The 12,398-nt window shown below is 43.6% G+C and overlaps 1 protein-coding gene across 1 annotated transcript in view; it reads left to right on the forward strand.

Moving 5' to 3' along the window:
• LOC121289376 (protein AKNAD1-like) overlaps positions 1–5,929 on the forward strand; it is a 33,131-nt gene extending 27,202 nt beyond the window's left edge. Inside the window, exons 7-9 of the mRNA XM_041208754.1 lie at positions 1,761–1,820; positions 4,013–4,146; positions 5,872–5,929. Coding sequence (XP_041064688.1) covers positions 1,761–1,820; positions 4,013–4,146; positions 5,872–5,929 — 252 coding nt within the window. The remainder of the gene's footprint in view (positions 1–1,760; positions 1,821–4,012; positions 4,147–5,871) is intronic.
• The last annotated feature ends 6,469 nt before the right edge of the window (positions 5,930–12,398 follow it).

Here is a 12,398-nt window from a genome sequence, read left to right on the forward strand (position 1 = left end):
CTTTCAAGTTCACATCCTGAAATTTCTATGCAGTCGTGTGGTGGAATTGGCCTCACATAATGGGTGGAATCTTCTCTCTCGGGTGATGAGCTTGGAGACGGGAAGGGCATTTAATTAAGCGGGATGGTGGCATACCTGAACACCGCTGCTCCCATCTCCACCAGAATGATGTTCTGGACGAGAAGGACCGTGGTCAACCTTCCCGCCCCTTCACCAATTGAGGCCCTTAACTGGCCCATTAATGACCATTTAACCCAGTTGCAAGCGAGCCTGTTGCCATGTGGCACACACGGCAGCTAAAACCGTGCGGCCAGCTCGTTACCTCTGGAGCGGTCACTTGATCAAAGGCACTTAGTGCCTGATCAAGGGACTGGAGATCAGGAAGGGGAGGGCCCGCTGAGAGCCACACTCCTGCCCCTGCTGACACCCATGCACCCCTCTGCCCGCGACCCCCAACCTGCGAACCTCCTCCCCACATTACTTACCTGTGGCCTGGTTTGTTCTGTGATTGTGGGACTCCGGTGCCTGTCCTTCCGGCAGCAGCCATAGCCTCCCCAGTGGTGCTGCTGATTGGGCAGCAGCTCTAGTTGGCCAAGGCTTCCGCCCCCAGGGTCTTGATTCCAGGTGGAGGCCTGCTGCTGACTGATTGGCTTGTGGTTCAGCGTGCCTTCCCAAATAGAGGCAGCGCAGGTCTCTCACCGGCTCTCCACCCGGAGGCAAGACCTCTGAAACCTCAATAAGATTCTGCCCATTTTGCTAAAAAAAAAGAGGGGATGTTTTTAACCAACCCAACTAGCAGAAACTGAGGGCAGGATTTTACACGTCGGTGAGCAGGGGCTGGGATGGCTCGTCAACGCGTAAAATGACGCACGGTGATGTCAGGGGGAGCTCCTGACCTCACCGTGCCCCATTTAAATTTTTAGGAAGGCAGGTCGTAGCAAAATCAGATGCACACCCGCCGACTTGTCAATGGCCAATTGAGGCCATTGATAGAGTCAATTATGTAATTAAAGGAACTGCACGTCCAACCTTGAGGTTGGCGGGCAGGCCAGGAGCCCCGGCGTGAATTAGAAAAAGCATGAAACTTCATCCACGGGCGGCATGAGGTTTCATGTAGCTTTTAAAAAATTTTAATAAAGTTTTTGTGAAAATTATGGATCTGTCCCAACTCATGTGACATTGTCACATGAGGGGACATGTTAGGGAAATTTTACTTTTCTGTTTTTAGGTTTTGTACATTTTGAGCCGATCGCCCTGAGGCAGCACTTAGCCTCAGGGAGATGAGTGCGCTCTTTTGTGCATATGCGTAAAAGAGCGAACTCTCGATTTTGGGATTCACCCCCCATCCGCACAGGGAGCGCAAAATGGCGCCGCACCTCTGATCAGGGGCACCGATTGGAAGCGCGCCTGTGTGCGCCCGCCCTTCAACTTCCCCCTAACGGGGGGAAAATTAAGCCATGTTTGTGTGGGATGGTAAAATTACAGAGTAACTTTTCTGCCCCCAAAAAACTGCATTCCACATTTTGGAATGGAGGTTTTAATATGTGCCCAAAATTGTTTTATGGCAAACCATCGTAGTAATGTGGGGGAATTACAGTTTTATCATTACAAAAAAATCAGTAAATTAGTAATGTGAAAATACCAATGATTGTTTCCAAAGAAGAATATCTTACCATATATATTTCAAAACATATACAAATTACAATTTGCTGTTTGTTTGGATTTATTTATTTATTGTGGTGATTGTGTTACTTTTGTAGGTTGAAGACTTTCAGAAGTGCCTTAACTCTAGATCAATTTCTGTAGAAGATGTGCAATGGGTAATGTATTTGTTGGTGACATTTCAATATGCCTACATGTATAGCAGCATTTGAATAATAATAAGTATTTTAAACAGTTGCTTGCTAGTACAGAACATGAATATTGCTGAAAAGAGAGACATGTTGCTGAAGCGTTTTGTCTTGCATTCATCAAAACAAATGTAAGAATGCCAAATTTCGAACAAGCACAGCAATTTATACTATAGGAGAAAAGGCTGCTGATTGGCTGAGGCATTGTCATGGAGAGAGCAACTGGGGGCGGGGGTTATAGGCTTCTCAAGCTTCCTGGCATTCCAAGTAATTTAATAAAGGTGCAAGGCTTGAACATATTTCTTTTGTTTGCAGAAAATGGGTCCCTGTGAATGAATGTATGTCGCTTCTAGCAAGGGTAAATGAGCCATGTTACGAGCTCAACTGATTATCTTAAATTGGTTGTTAGTCTCGCTTTTAGTTCAGGATATTTTAGCAAGTGCTACCCAATCACGGAATCACATCTATCAGTTGATGTTAGCAACAGTTGATGCTCCACATGCTATAAGATTGACCTTATCAGCAATCTTGTAAATAGGGCTTAGCCATTTGGTCAGCTTGCAAGCTTGACGCAGAAATAGAGTGCATCAAAGCTCTCCTGTGGGACAATAGCTACCCTGATCAGATCATTGTTTGCTGTGTATCATGCAAACTCACAAATGGGCCAAGACCACCACCTTCAGACCGGAAAAGTGCCTGGTCTACCTTAACTTAGCTGGAAAGGCAAAGTTTCTCAAAAATTTGAACAACAGATTAAGCAAGTTGGTTCATGCTACTACAATGTAATGGCTGTGCAAGTGGTATTTTCCACTAACAGGATGCTGCCATCTGTCCATAAAAAAAGTTCTGTCCACCACACAACTGAGCAACGTCATGCATGAGTTTCAATGCTGATGCAATGCTAGGTACATAGGCTATACATCCCAAAGATTGGATGATCGAATTAAAGAGCATGTTCCTTCAGTTGTTTGTAATAGGCAAAGTACAGGCCATACTCAAGCGGCCCACGCTTGCAAGATGTAAAACAAAATGTCTGCTGTTAGATGTGATTGGGCAGCAATTTCTGAACAATCCTGAGTGTGCTAATAGCTACACTAACAACCAATTTAAGATATTCAGTTAAGTTCGTATTATGGCTCATCTACCCTTGCTAGAAGAGACATTCATTCATACGCAGGGACCCATTCTCTGCAAACAAAAGAGGAATACGTTCAAGCCTTGTACCTTTATTGAATTACCAGGGAGCTTGGGGAGCCTATAGTTCCCTGTTGCTTTCTCCATGACAACGCCTCGGCCAATCAGAGTCGACTTGGCAATCAATCAGCATCCTCTTTTCCTGTAGTATAAATTGATCATTTCAAATTTGGCATTCTTGTGTGTCCCGATGAGTGCAAGATGAAAAGCTTTGGCAACATGTCTCTCCTTTCACAGCAATAATAAATATTTTGGTGGCCACAACACAAAGACTATTTGCCAAAACTTGCTTATTTAAACAAAGTAATTTTTTTTTTAAATTACTTCATTTTTCTGTTCTATGTAAAATATCAGAACTGATGGGCAAGATTTTAATTCATTCAAAAACCACCCATTTACACAGAGTTAAAATCAGGTCCAATATCTTCATAAAATACACTTTACAATATAATATGAATCATAGAGATATTATATTAACTTCTTCCTGTAACAATTATAATTCAGTTATAAATATACTTTTGTTAATTTAAATTTAAATTAAAGGTAAAGTCTCTTGTTTAAAATACATTTGTTCTTAGCCATGCTTACCAAAGCAACAGTACTAAAATGTCTACTGATCTGTGTATTATTTTAACATAGCAAGAGGAAACAAAGAGCTACAAGATCTGAGTTAGGGTCCACAATATTCCCAACAGCTATACACTATAATTATTGGTGGATGTGAGGATGGGAAAAAAATATTAGGACATAATCTAAATCTATCGATCGTTTTGAATATATTAACTGACTGAGCATCTGTAGCCATCTGGGGTTGAGAATTCCAAAGATTCACAATCCTCTGAGTGAAGAAATTTCTCATCATCTCAGCCCTTAGGATATAATCTAAAAATGTTACATAACTGGCAAATGGAAATGAGAGTTGTATTCTATATCATACATGCATTTTTAAATTGTGAATTTTCACTCAGGAATTTAAGAAACTGAAAGATGGCCAAGACAAACTAGAAAGGAGCTACATTGCAAATAAAGATGAGCACCGCAGTCTGCAGCAACGCCACTACCTGGATAAAAATATCGCTGTTGGGGAGTTTGACCCAGAGAGGTTAGAGTTAATAAAATGGGATTTGACATTTGTGACAAGATTCACATTTATGCTTCTTTTAATAGGTTAAATATGATTTTGACAACATTTTGTTATCATTGTAAATATTGTGATTATGATTTATTTTGTTGGGAAGGAATGTCAATTCCAAGTTTATTTAAATAACAAATTTTGAATCAGTGGATGTTATAAAATTTTACTTTAATTATTCATTTATGGCCATGGCCTAATCCTAATTGCCCTTGAGAAATTGTGGCCAAGCCTTCTTAAACGGCTGAAGTCTGTGTAGGGAGTAGGGGGTTCCAAGATTAAGACCCAGTGACGGTGAAGAAACAGCAATATGTTTCTAAGTCAGGATGGTTTGTGACTGAAGAACATTAGAAATAGGAGCAAGAGTAGGCTATACTGTCCCTCAAGCCTGCTTTGCCATTCAGTAAGTTCATGGCTGATCTTCTATATCCATTACACTTCTATGTCCTATCACCTTAACCCTTGATTCCCTTGGTGCCCAAAAATCTATCGATCGTTTTGAATATATTAACTGACTGAGCATCTGTAGCCATCTGGGGTTGAGAATTCCAAAGATTCACAATCCTCTGAATGAAGAAATTTCTCATCATCTCAGCCCTAAATAACCAACCCTTTACCCTGATACTATGATCCTTAATTCTAGAATCGCCAGCCAGGGGAAATGGGCTCAAAGCAAGCTTGGCAAGAATTTTATATGTTTCAATGAGATCTTATTCTTTCACACTCCTGAGAATATAGGCCCATTCTACTCAAGCTCTACTCAAGGACAGCCCTTCCATCTCAAGAATCAATCTATCATACCCTTGCTCTACCCCCTCTAAAGCAAGTATATCCTTCATTAGGTGATTTTGTTCTCACTAAATACCCTAGTATTTAGGGATGGGGGAGTGTATTGCTCAGCTCCAAAAGTCAGTCCCAAATGCTCCGACCTTTAAAAAGCTTGTCGCGCACCACTGAGAGCAGCCTAAACATGCTGAGGGTCAGATTTCCACTCCTCAGTGAAAAGGAAATAACACCCTTGAGAACTGCCGGCCAATAAGACCGCCAGCACCAGCAACGCCAGAACTCTGTAGTGGGTGCTGCTGGGACTGCAAGGAGATCGTCGATGGCGTCCGGAGCCAGGTAAGTCCCGCGCTTTTAAGGCAGGAAGGGATCCAGCACCCTAGGGAGGGGGACGTGGGGTGGTTGGGCAGGCAGATTTTTGAGGTCAGTTGGGGCGGAACAAATGGGGGAAACATCTTGTGGGGGTGGGGGGGGGGCCAGCAGTCCGCACAGGATACCCTCCAAATGATGTGCCCCCCTTCCTTCTCACTTTTTCAACAAAGTTAGGAAATAAGAAGGGCCTTGTCACTCTCACCCACCTGCCACTGCCCAGCATTTTGTGGCAGTGGAGGCAGATTGAGTGACTTAAGTAGGCAATAATTAAGTCCCTCAATAGGCCTAAGGGCATGCGGGCTAGTGCCCCCCCACCCCCCCCCCCCCCCCCCCCCCCCCGCCCCCAGTATTATGGGGAATGAGTCAGGGGGTGAGTAGGACAGCGGTGGACTGGCCATCCAACATATTTCACATGCCATCCTCCCTACCCTCCACTGCCAAAAACATGCCCAGCAGCGGGCTGTAAGATCTAGCCAATGGGTTCAAATCCAGACTCTTCTGATACTGTTGAAAGTCTCTTGTAAAGTTTCTATCTGAAAGTCGTGATCCGGAACCTAATAAATTGAGCAGCATAAAACTAAGTCCAAATGATGACTGATGAGAAAAACATCACACTGATGTAGTAGAGGGTACTTATCTGAAGGTGGGGCTGAAGGATAGTGTTAGAACAAAATAGAGTGAGTTTTCCTTTCACATTTAACTGTCCTGGAGATGCTGGATGTGCTTGATGTTAGCACCAGGTGCTAAAAGTTGTAAAATGTACCATTCCTCAAAGCTATTATTTTTCCAGTGATGAGCAGAGAATTCACAGTTTAAAAATAAATCCCTTTTTCTCTGCAGGGAAATTGAAGGAGAAATATTTAGAATAGGAATGCAACTGGAAAACATAAAAGAGAAAATTGATGACAACATTTGCAGTCAGTCAAACCCAAACAATTCTACCTTCATGTCTACTTCACTCTCCACTCATGAGGTAAATATTGCATTATTAAACCTCTTGAAGTATTAAACCTTTAGAAAATGAGGGAGTAGAGTACTCAAATTCAAAAACTGGGCTGGATTTTACCAACTCTTTAGGGATGGGTGGGAGGTGGGGAGCAATAAAATGGCGAGGGAGGGGGTGAAGTGCTCGTTGCCTTCCCGCTACCATTGCATTTTGCCAGCAGCATGGAATGTGGAGTAGGGCCTTCCACCCAGAGGCAAATGTGTCGCTTAAGAGGCCAATTAAGGGCCCCTTCAAAGAAGCAGCTGCATTTTACTGGCGGCACGTGGACTCTCTCTTGCATTGCTTGGCACGAAAACCAGACCCACAGCATCGAAACGAGAGGCAATGTCCGCTGTTAGAAAAATGGGAAGGTCCAGTAGACATATTTCAGCAGCAACTCCAAGATTAATTTGTTATAGATGTGGAAGTAACCACAGACTGAACACCTGTAAATTCAAGAAGGCAGAATTATATTTCTGCCATAAGAAAGGTCATATAGTAAGGCAATGCAAAGCAAAGTCGAAACAGCCTATAAAGCAGCAAACCAATATGGTCTTATAGACAACTAATGAATGAACCCAGAACCTAAGAAGCTGGTGAAGGACCCAGAACCTGAAAATTAAAGGAACCTGACCTGACTGAAGTGCGTCTGAACTGAAGACACAGCTGGAGATTACCTAATCAGTAAGAGAATCAAGGGTTATGGGGAGAAAAGGCAGGAAAGTGGAGTTGAGGATTTTCAGATCAGCCATGATCTCATTGAATGGCAGAGCAGACTCAAAGGGCCCAATGGTCTACTCCTGCTCCTACATCTTACGCTTGAATTTAAAAATACAGCTGAACCTGAAGCTGCCGACACTGACATCTATTCCCTGTGTAACGTAACTGCTGTAAAAACCAAACCTATCATTGTCACAATCCAAGTTAATGGGAAGCCATTAATAATGGAGCTGGGTACGAGAGCCTCAACTACAGTGGTAGGAGAGCATACATTCAAGTACCTTAATGAAGATAACCAGCCACTAAACCTGGAGCAAACAACAGCTGAATTAAAGACATACACTGGAGATTCTATTCAGGTAAAAGGCATTGCCACAGTACCAGTGTCTCATATGCAACAGACAGCACAGCTGCCAGTGATAACAGTGAAAGGAGAAGGACCTAGTCTTCTAGGCTGAGACTGGTTACAGAAAATCAAGCTTGACTGGTCTGAGATATTTCACCTGAAAACAGGAAGAGTTGCTGAATTGTTAAGGAAATACGACAGCGTATTTCGGGACGAATTAGGGAAGATAAAAGGCTTGCAAGCAAAAATATATGTGAATCCTCAAGCCACACCACGTTTCTTTAAGACCAGACCTGTGCTTTATGCATTGAAGGAGAAGGTGGATGCAGGACTGTGCCAGTTGGAAAAACTAGGCATCATCCAACTCATTCAGTTCTCGGAATGGGCAGTGCCCAAAGTTCCTGTGGTTAAGCCTGACCAAATCATATGCATTTGTGGGGATTATAAATTGACCGTAAACAAGGCAGCAAAACTAGATAAGTACTCCATTCCAAGGATTGATGACTTATGTGCAAAGTGGGCTGGAGGTAAATCCTATATAAAATTGGATATGAGCCATGCCTACCAACAATTAGAACTGGATAGCACATCAAGAGAATATGTGACTATTAACAACACAAGGGTCTTTATCAGTACATTCACCTACCCTTTGAAGTATCGTCTGCATGCGCTGTCTTCCAAAGAACAATGGAGAGTCTTTTGCTAGGACTTCCCTGAGCGGTAGTTTACTTAGATGATGTTCTGATTACAGGGTCAACTGAGACTGAACACTTGGCCAACCTGGAGGAGCTGCTAAGAAGGTTCATGGAAGCCGGCGTATGATTTAAGAAGGAAATTGCACATTTCAAGTGCCGGAAGTTACATACCTGGGTCACAGAGTGGATGGCATGGGTTTGCATCCAGTAGAAAAGAAAATTCAGGCAATAAAAGATGCACCCTCACCATCCAATGTAACCGAATTCAAATCTTTCCTGGGTATGCTCAACTACTATAGCTGTTTCTTGCCTAACTTATCAACTGTGTTGGCATCATTGCACTTGTTGTTAGAAAAGAATCACCATTGGTCATAGAATTCACAACAAGAAGAAACCTTTGTGAAAGTAAAGAAACTGTTGCATTCATCGTGTTTATTGGTACACTACGATCCATCGAAAGAATTGGTATTAACATGTGATGCCTCCTCATGGTGTAGGAGCAGTGTTATCACATAGAATGGAAAATGGATCAGAAAGGCCCATTGGCTGCATCTCGAGAACCCTCTTCACAGCTAAGAAAGGTTATTCCCAGCTAGAAAAGAAAGGTTTATCGGTGGTATTCGGAGTGAAGAAATTCTGCCAGTACCTGCATGGATGACATTTCACCATTGTGTTGGACCATAAACCATTAATGGGTTTATTCAGTGAGGATAAGACCATTCTGCCAATAGTATCAGCAAGAAAACAATGTTGGGCTTTGATATTATCTGTGTACAAGTATACTTTTATGTACCATCCTGGCTTACATATTGCAAATGTGGATGCCCTCAGTCATCTCCCGTTAGCAGATAGCATTGTACATGCTCTTATGCCACAAATACTGAATTTCTTGGATTCTTCACCTGTGTGTGTGAAGCAAGTTAGAAATTGGACAAACAGAGATCCAATATTGTCGAAAGCCAGAGACCTTGATTTGCAAGGATGGTCAAATTCACCTGTATCATAAGAGTTGAGACCATTCCATTCCAGAAAAACTGAGTTAAGCTGTCAAGATGGAATTTTGTTGTGGGGAACAAGAGTTGTCGTCCCTTCACAAGGAAGAGAACCACTCTTGACAGAACTTCACAGTGCACATCCAGGCATATCAAAGATGAAAATGCTTGTGTGAAGTTATGTCTGGTGGGCAGGCATTGACAGTGACATTGAAAGCATGGTCAAGCATTGTCTTCATTGTCAGCAACAACAGAAGTTGCCTGTTCAGCTCCCCTGCATCCATGGGAGTGGCCTGGTCAGCCTTGGGTTAGGCAATATATTGATTATGGGTTGAATTTTTCCGTCGGTGAGAAGGGGGCGGGGCCCACTCGTCAACGCAAAAATGACATGGGATGACGTCCCTGACGTCATCCCACCCCATTTAAATCTTCAGGAAGGCAGAGGCACAGCACGATCAGCTGTCCGCCCACCGACCTGTCAATGGTCAATTGAGGCCATTGACAGGATAACTAAAACAATTAAAGGACCTGCCCATCCAACCTTAAGGTTGGTGGGCAGGCCAGGAGCCCCGGCGGGCTTCTGAAAAAACATGAAACCTCATCCACCGGCAGGATGAGGTTTCATGTCAGTTTTTAAAAAGTTTATTAAAGTTTTTGTGCAATTTATTAACATGTCCCATCTTGTGTGACATTGTCACGTGAGGGGGACATGTTAATGATTTTTTTTATTTATCTATTTTTAAAGTTTGAAAACCTTTCAGCGATCTCCCTGGGGCAGCACTTTGCCTCAGGGAGATGTGTGCTTTTTCGTGCGCATGCGCGAAAGAGCGCACTCTCGTATTTGGGGAAATCCCCCCCCCCCCCCCGCCTGCACAGGAAGCGCTTCCCTGCGGATGTCACGCTGGACGGGCCTTAATTGGCCCACCCACTTAAAATGTCGGTGGGGCCCGCTTCTCTGGTGGAGATCGGCTCCCCGCCCGCCGGAGATTGGTTCGGGCCTGACAGGCAAGAAATTCAGCCCTATGTAGGACTATTCTTAGGTACCACATTTTTGTTGATCATTGATGCACATTCTAAGTGGTTGGATGTGCACGAAGTAAGTTCGCCAACATCGAGCACAATTGTCAAGAAGCTGCATCACTCTTGCAGCATACATGGCCTTCCGGAAATTGTCGTTTCTGATAACGGTGCAGTCTTTACCAGTACAGAGTTTCAGAGATTCATGAATCTGAATAGAATCAGACATATCAAAATAGCCCCTTACCATCCCTCATCAAATGGTTTAGCCAAGCGAACTGTGCAAACTTTCAACTCTGGTGTGAAGAGGTTATCTAAAAGTACTCTAGAAACTCGACTTTCCCACTTTCTTCTCAATTATTGTACAATGCCATATTCGACTACAAGTTCAACACCGTCTGAATTATTGATGAAACGCCACCTACATACAAGGTTAAGTCTGGCGTTTACAAATTTAGAGGGAAAGATAGAGAGGAATCAGAGTAATCAAAAATTGAATCATGATATTCACAGCAAAGCTCACACATTCAGTGTGGATGACATAGTATTTGTGCGAAATTTCAGAAGTGGACCTTGTTGGATTCCTGGAACCATTGTCTCAGGGACTGGTCCCTTACCCTTCCAAGTGGAAGATAGAATTGTTCATAAACATGGGGACCATATTCGTGCTAGAGAAACATTCCAATAACCAACTATTCCGCCTGTAATTAACATCGAACCATCAATTCCTGAGGTGACAGATCAACCTAGAAGAGACATGCCCAATGTCTCCGTAGAGTTGCCAAACCCAGAACTGCCACTTTATAATGATGTGTCTCGTGCTGCAGTTCCTAATCATGTCAATCCTGTTGAGGAATCTCAAATGGTAGAGCTACACCAGTCTAGCCATATAAGGAGAGCACCTCAGACTAAATATTTAATCACCTGAAGTGGTATATATGTATATGTTGTTGGATATTCAAATGTTCCCTGTAAGTAGAAACTGTGAAAAAACTAAAGCGGGAGGAAATGTAGTAACTGAAGGTATAGCCTCTCCTGTTGTCTATCAGGGATCACGTGATGTTCTTGGAGGATCCGACCCAATGAACCCTAAACACAGGCAATCCTTGTTGGGGGGGACTTCCTGATGAGAGTCCTGATCAAGCATGTAGCACTGTAAGGCTCTCTGTAATCAAGTTTATCTGTTTCTTCTTGAAACCTGTCTGCTCTGTCAAGTCATTACACGTAGTAAACCCTGGTTCTCTCCATGTGGGCTCGGTGTGGGGGCCCTCCTAATTGAGCGTTCTGTGGCCCACGGAGTAGACCCCTGTCGGCAGTGCCTGCCCTCGTGACAACAACCACCCTTAGCACAACAACTACTCCTCTCCCCATCACAGGGGCCTGCCTGTCATTGCTGTGTCTCTCCACTGGGTGCAGTCCGAGCAGTGGCCACCTGTGGTGCTGATGGAACTGAAACTGCAGGCCCCCGATTGGTCAGAAGCTGTTAGAAGCAGACTGTTTTGGTAATCTGAGGTGCAGTACACCTTTAAGAGAATGTGAGCAGATTGACCACATGACTGTACGACCCAATAACTGTGTAGCGCGGGCTACAAGTGTTAATGTTAGCCTAGAATAGGATCTGATTGGAGAAGCGCACATCATGTTAGTGCCTGTTGTCTGTGTAAATAACTGGCATATGCTTCACATTATATTGGTCTCTGCATCTGCAGTATATTGTTATCAACTCACGTGCCGACAGATAGGTGTGCAACCGGTTCACAAGCAAAGCCACCCCACAGTAGAATATAACAACTGGCGACAAGGAAAAACACGACCAGTCAACGACACCAAGGACAGCTGCAAAAACTCAACTGAAGTGAATCAGACGTGCCTTCTTGCAAGCCAATTGTAAGTACAGCCCTCACCATAGTTGCTGAAGTTATCTCCCTTCAGTATGCCACAATTTGGCCGCATCGAACTATTTGATCAGACCACTGATGACTGGTCACATTATATTGAATGTCGCGCATTTTTCTTTTTGGTCAACAACATATCGGGGGAGGAGAAGAGGTGGGCGATCCTCTTATCAACATATGGCAGCAAAACATATGGCCTAATTTGCAGTCTTCCAGCACCCAATGCCCCAGATTGCAAGGACTTTGATGAGTTGGTGAATCTTGTGAAAAGCCACTTTCAGTCAAAACCCTCGGTAACAACGCAGCATTTTAAATTCAATTCGAGGTGTCACGCCCCTGGAGAGGCAGTCGCTTGCTATGTATCAGCCTTAAAACAACTGACAGAGCACTGAGTTTGGAACGTCAATTAATGACACA

The sequence above is a fragment of the Carcharodon carcharias genome, chromosome 16 (genome assembly GCF_017639515.1).
Source record: "Carcharodon carcharias isolate sCarCar2 chromosome 16, sCarCar2.pri, whole genome shotgun sequence".
Taxonomy (NCBI): Eukaryota; Metazoa; Chordata; class Chondrichthyes; order Lamniformes; family Lamnidae; genus Carcharodon; species Carcharodon carcharias.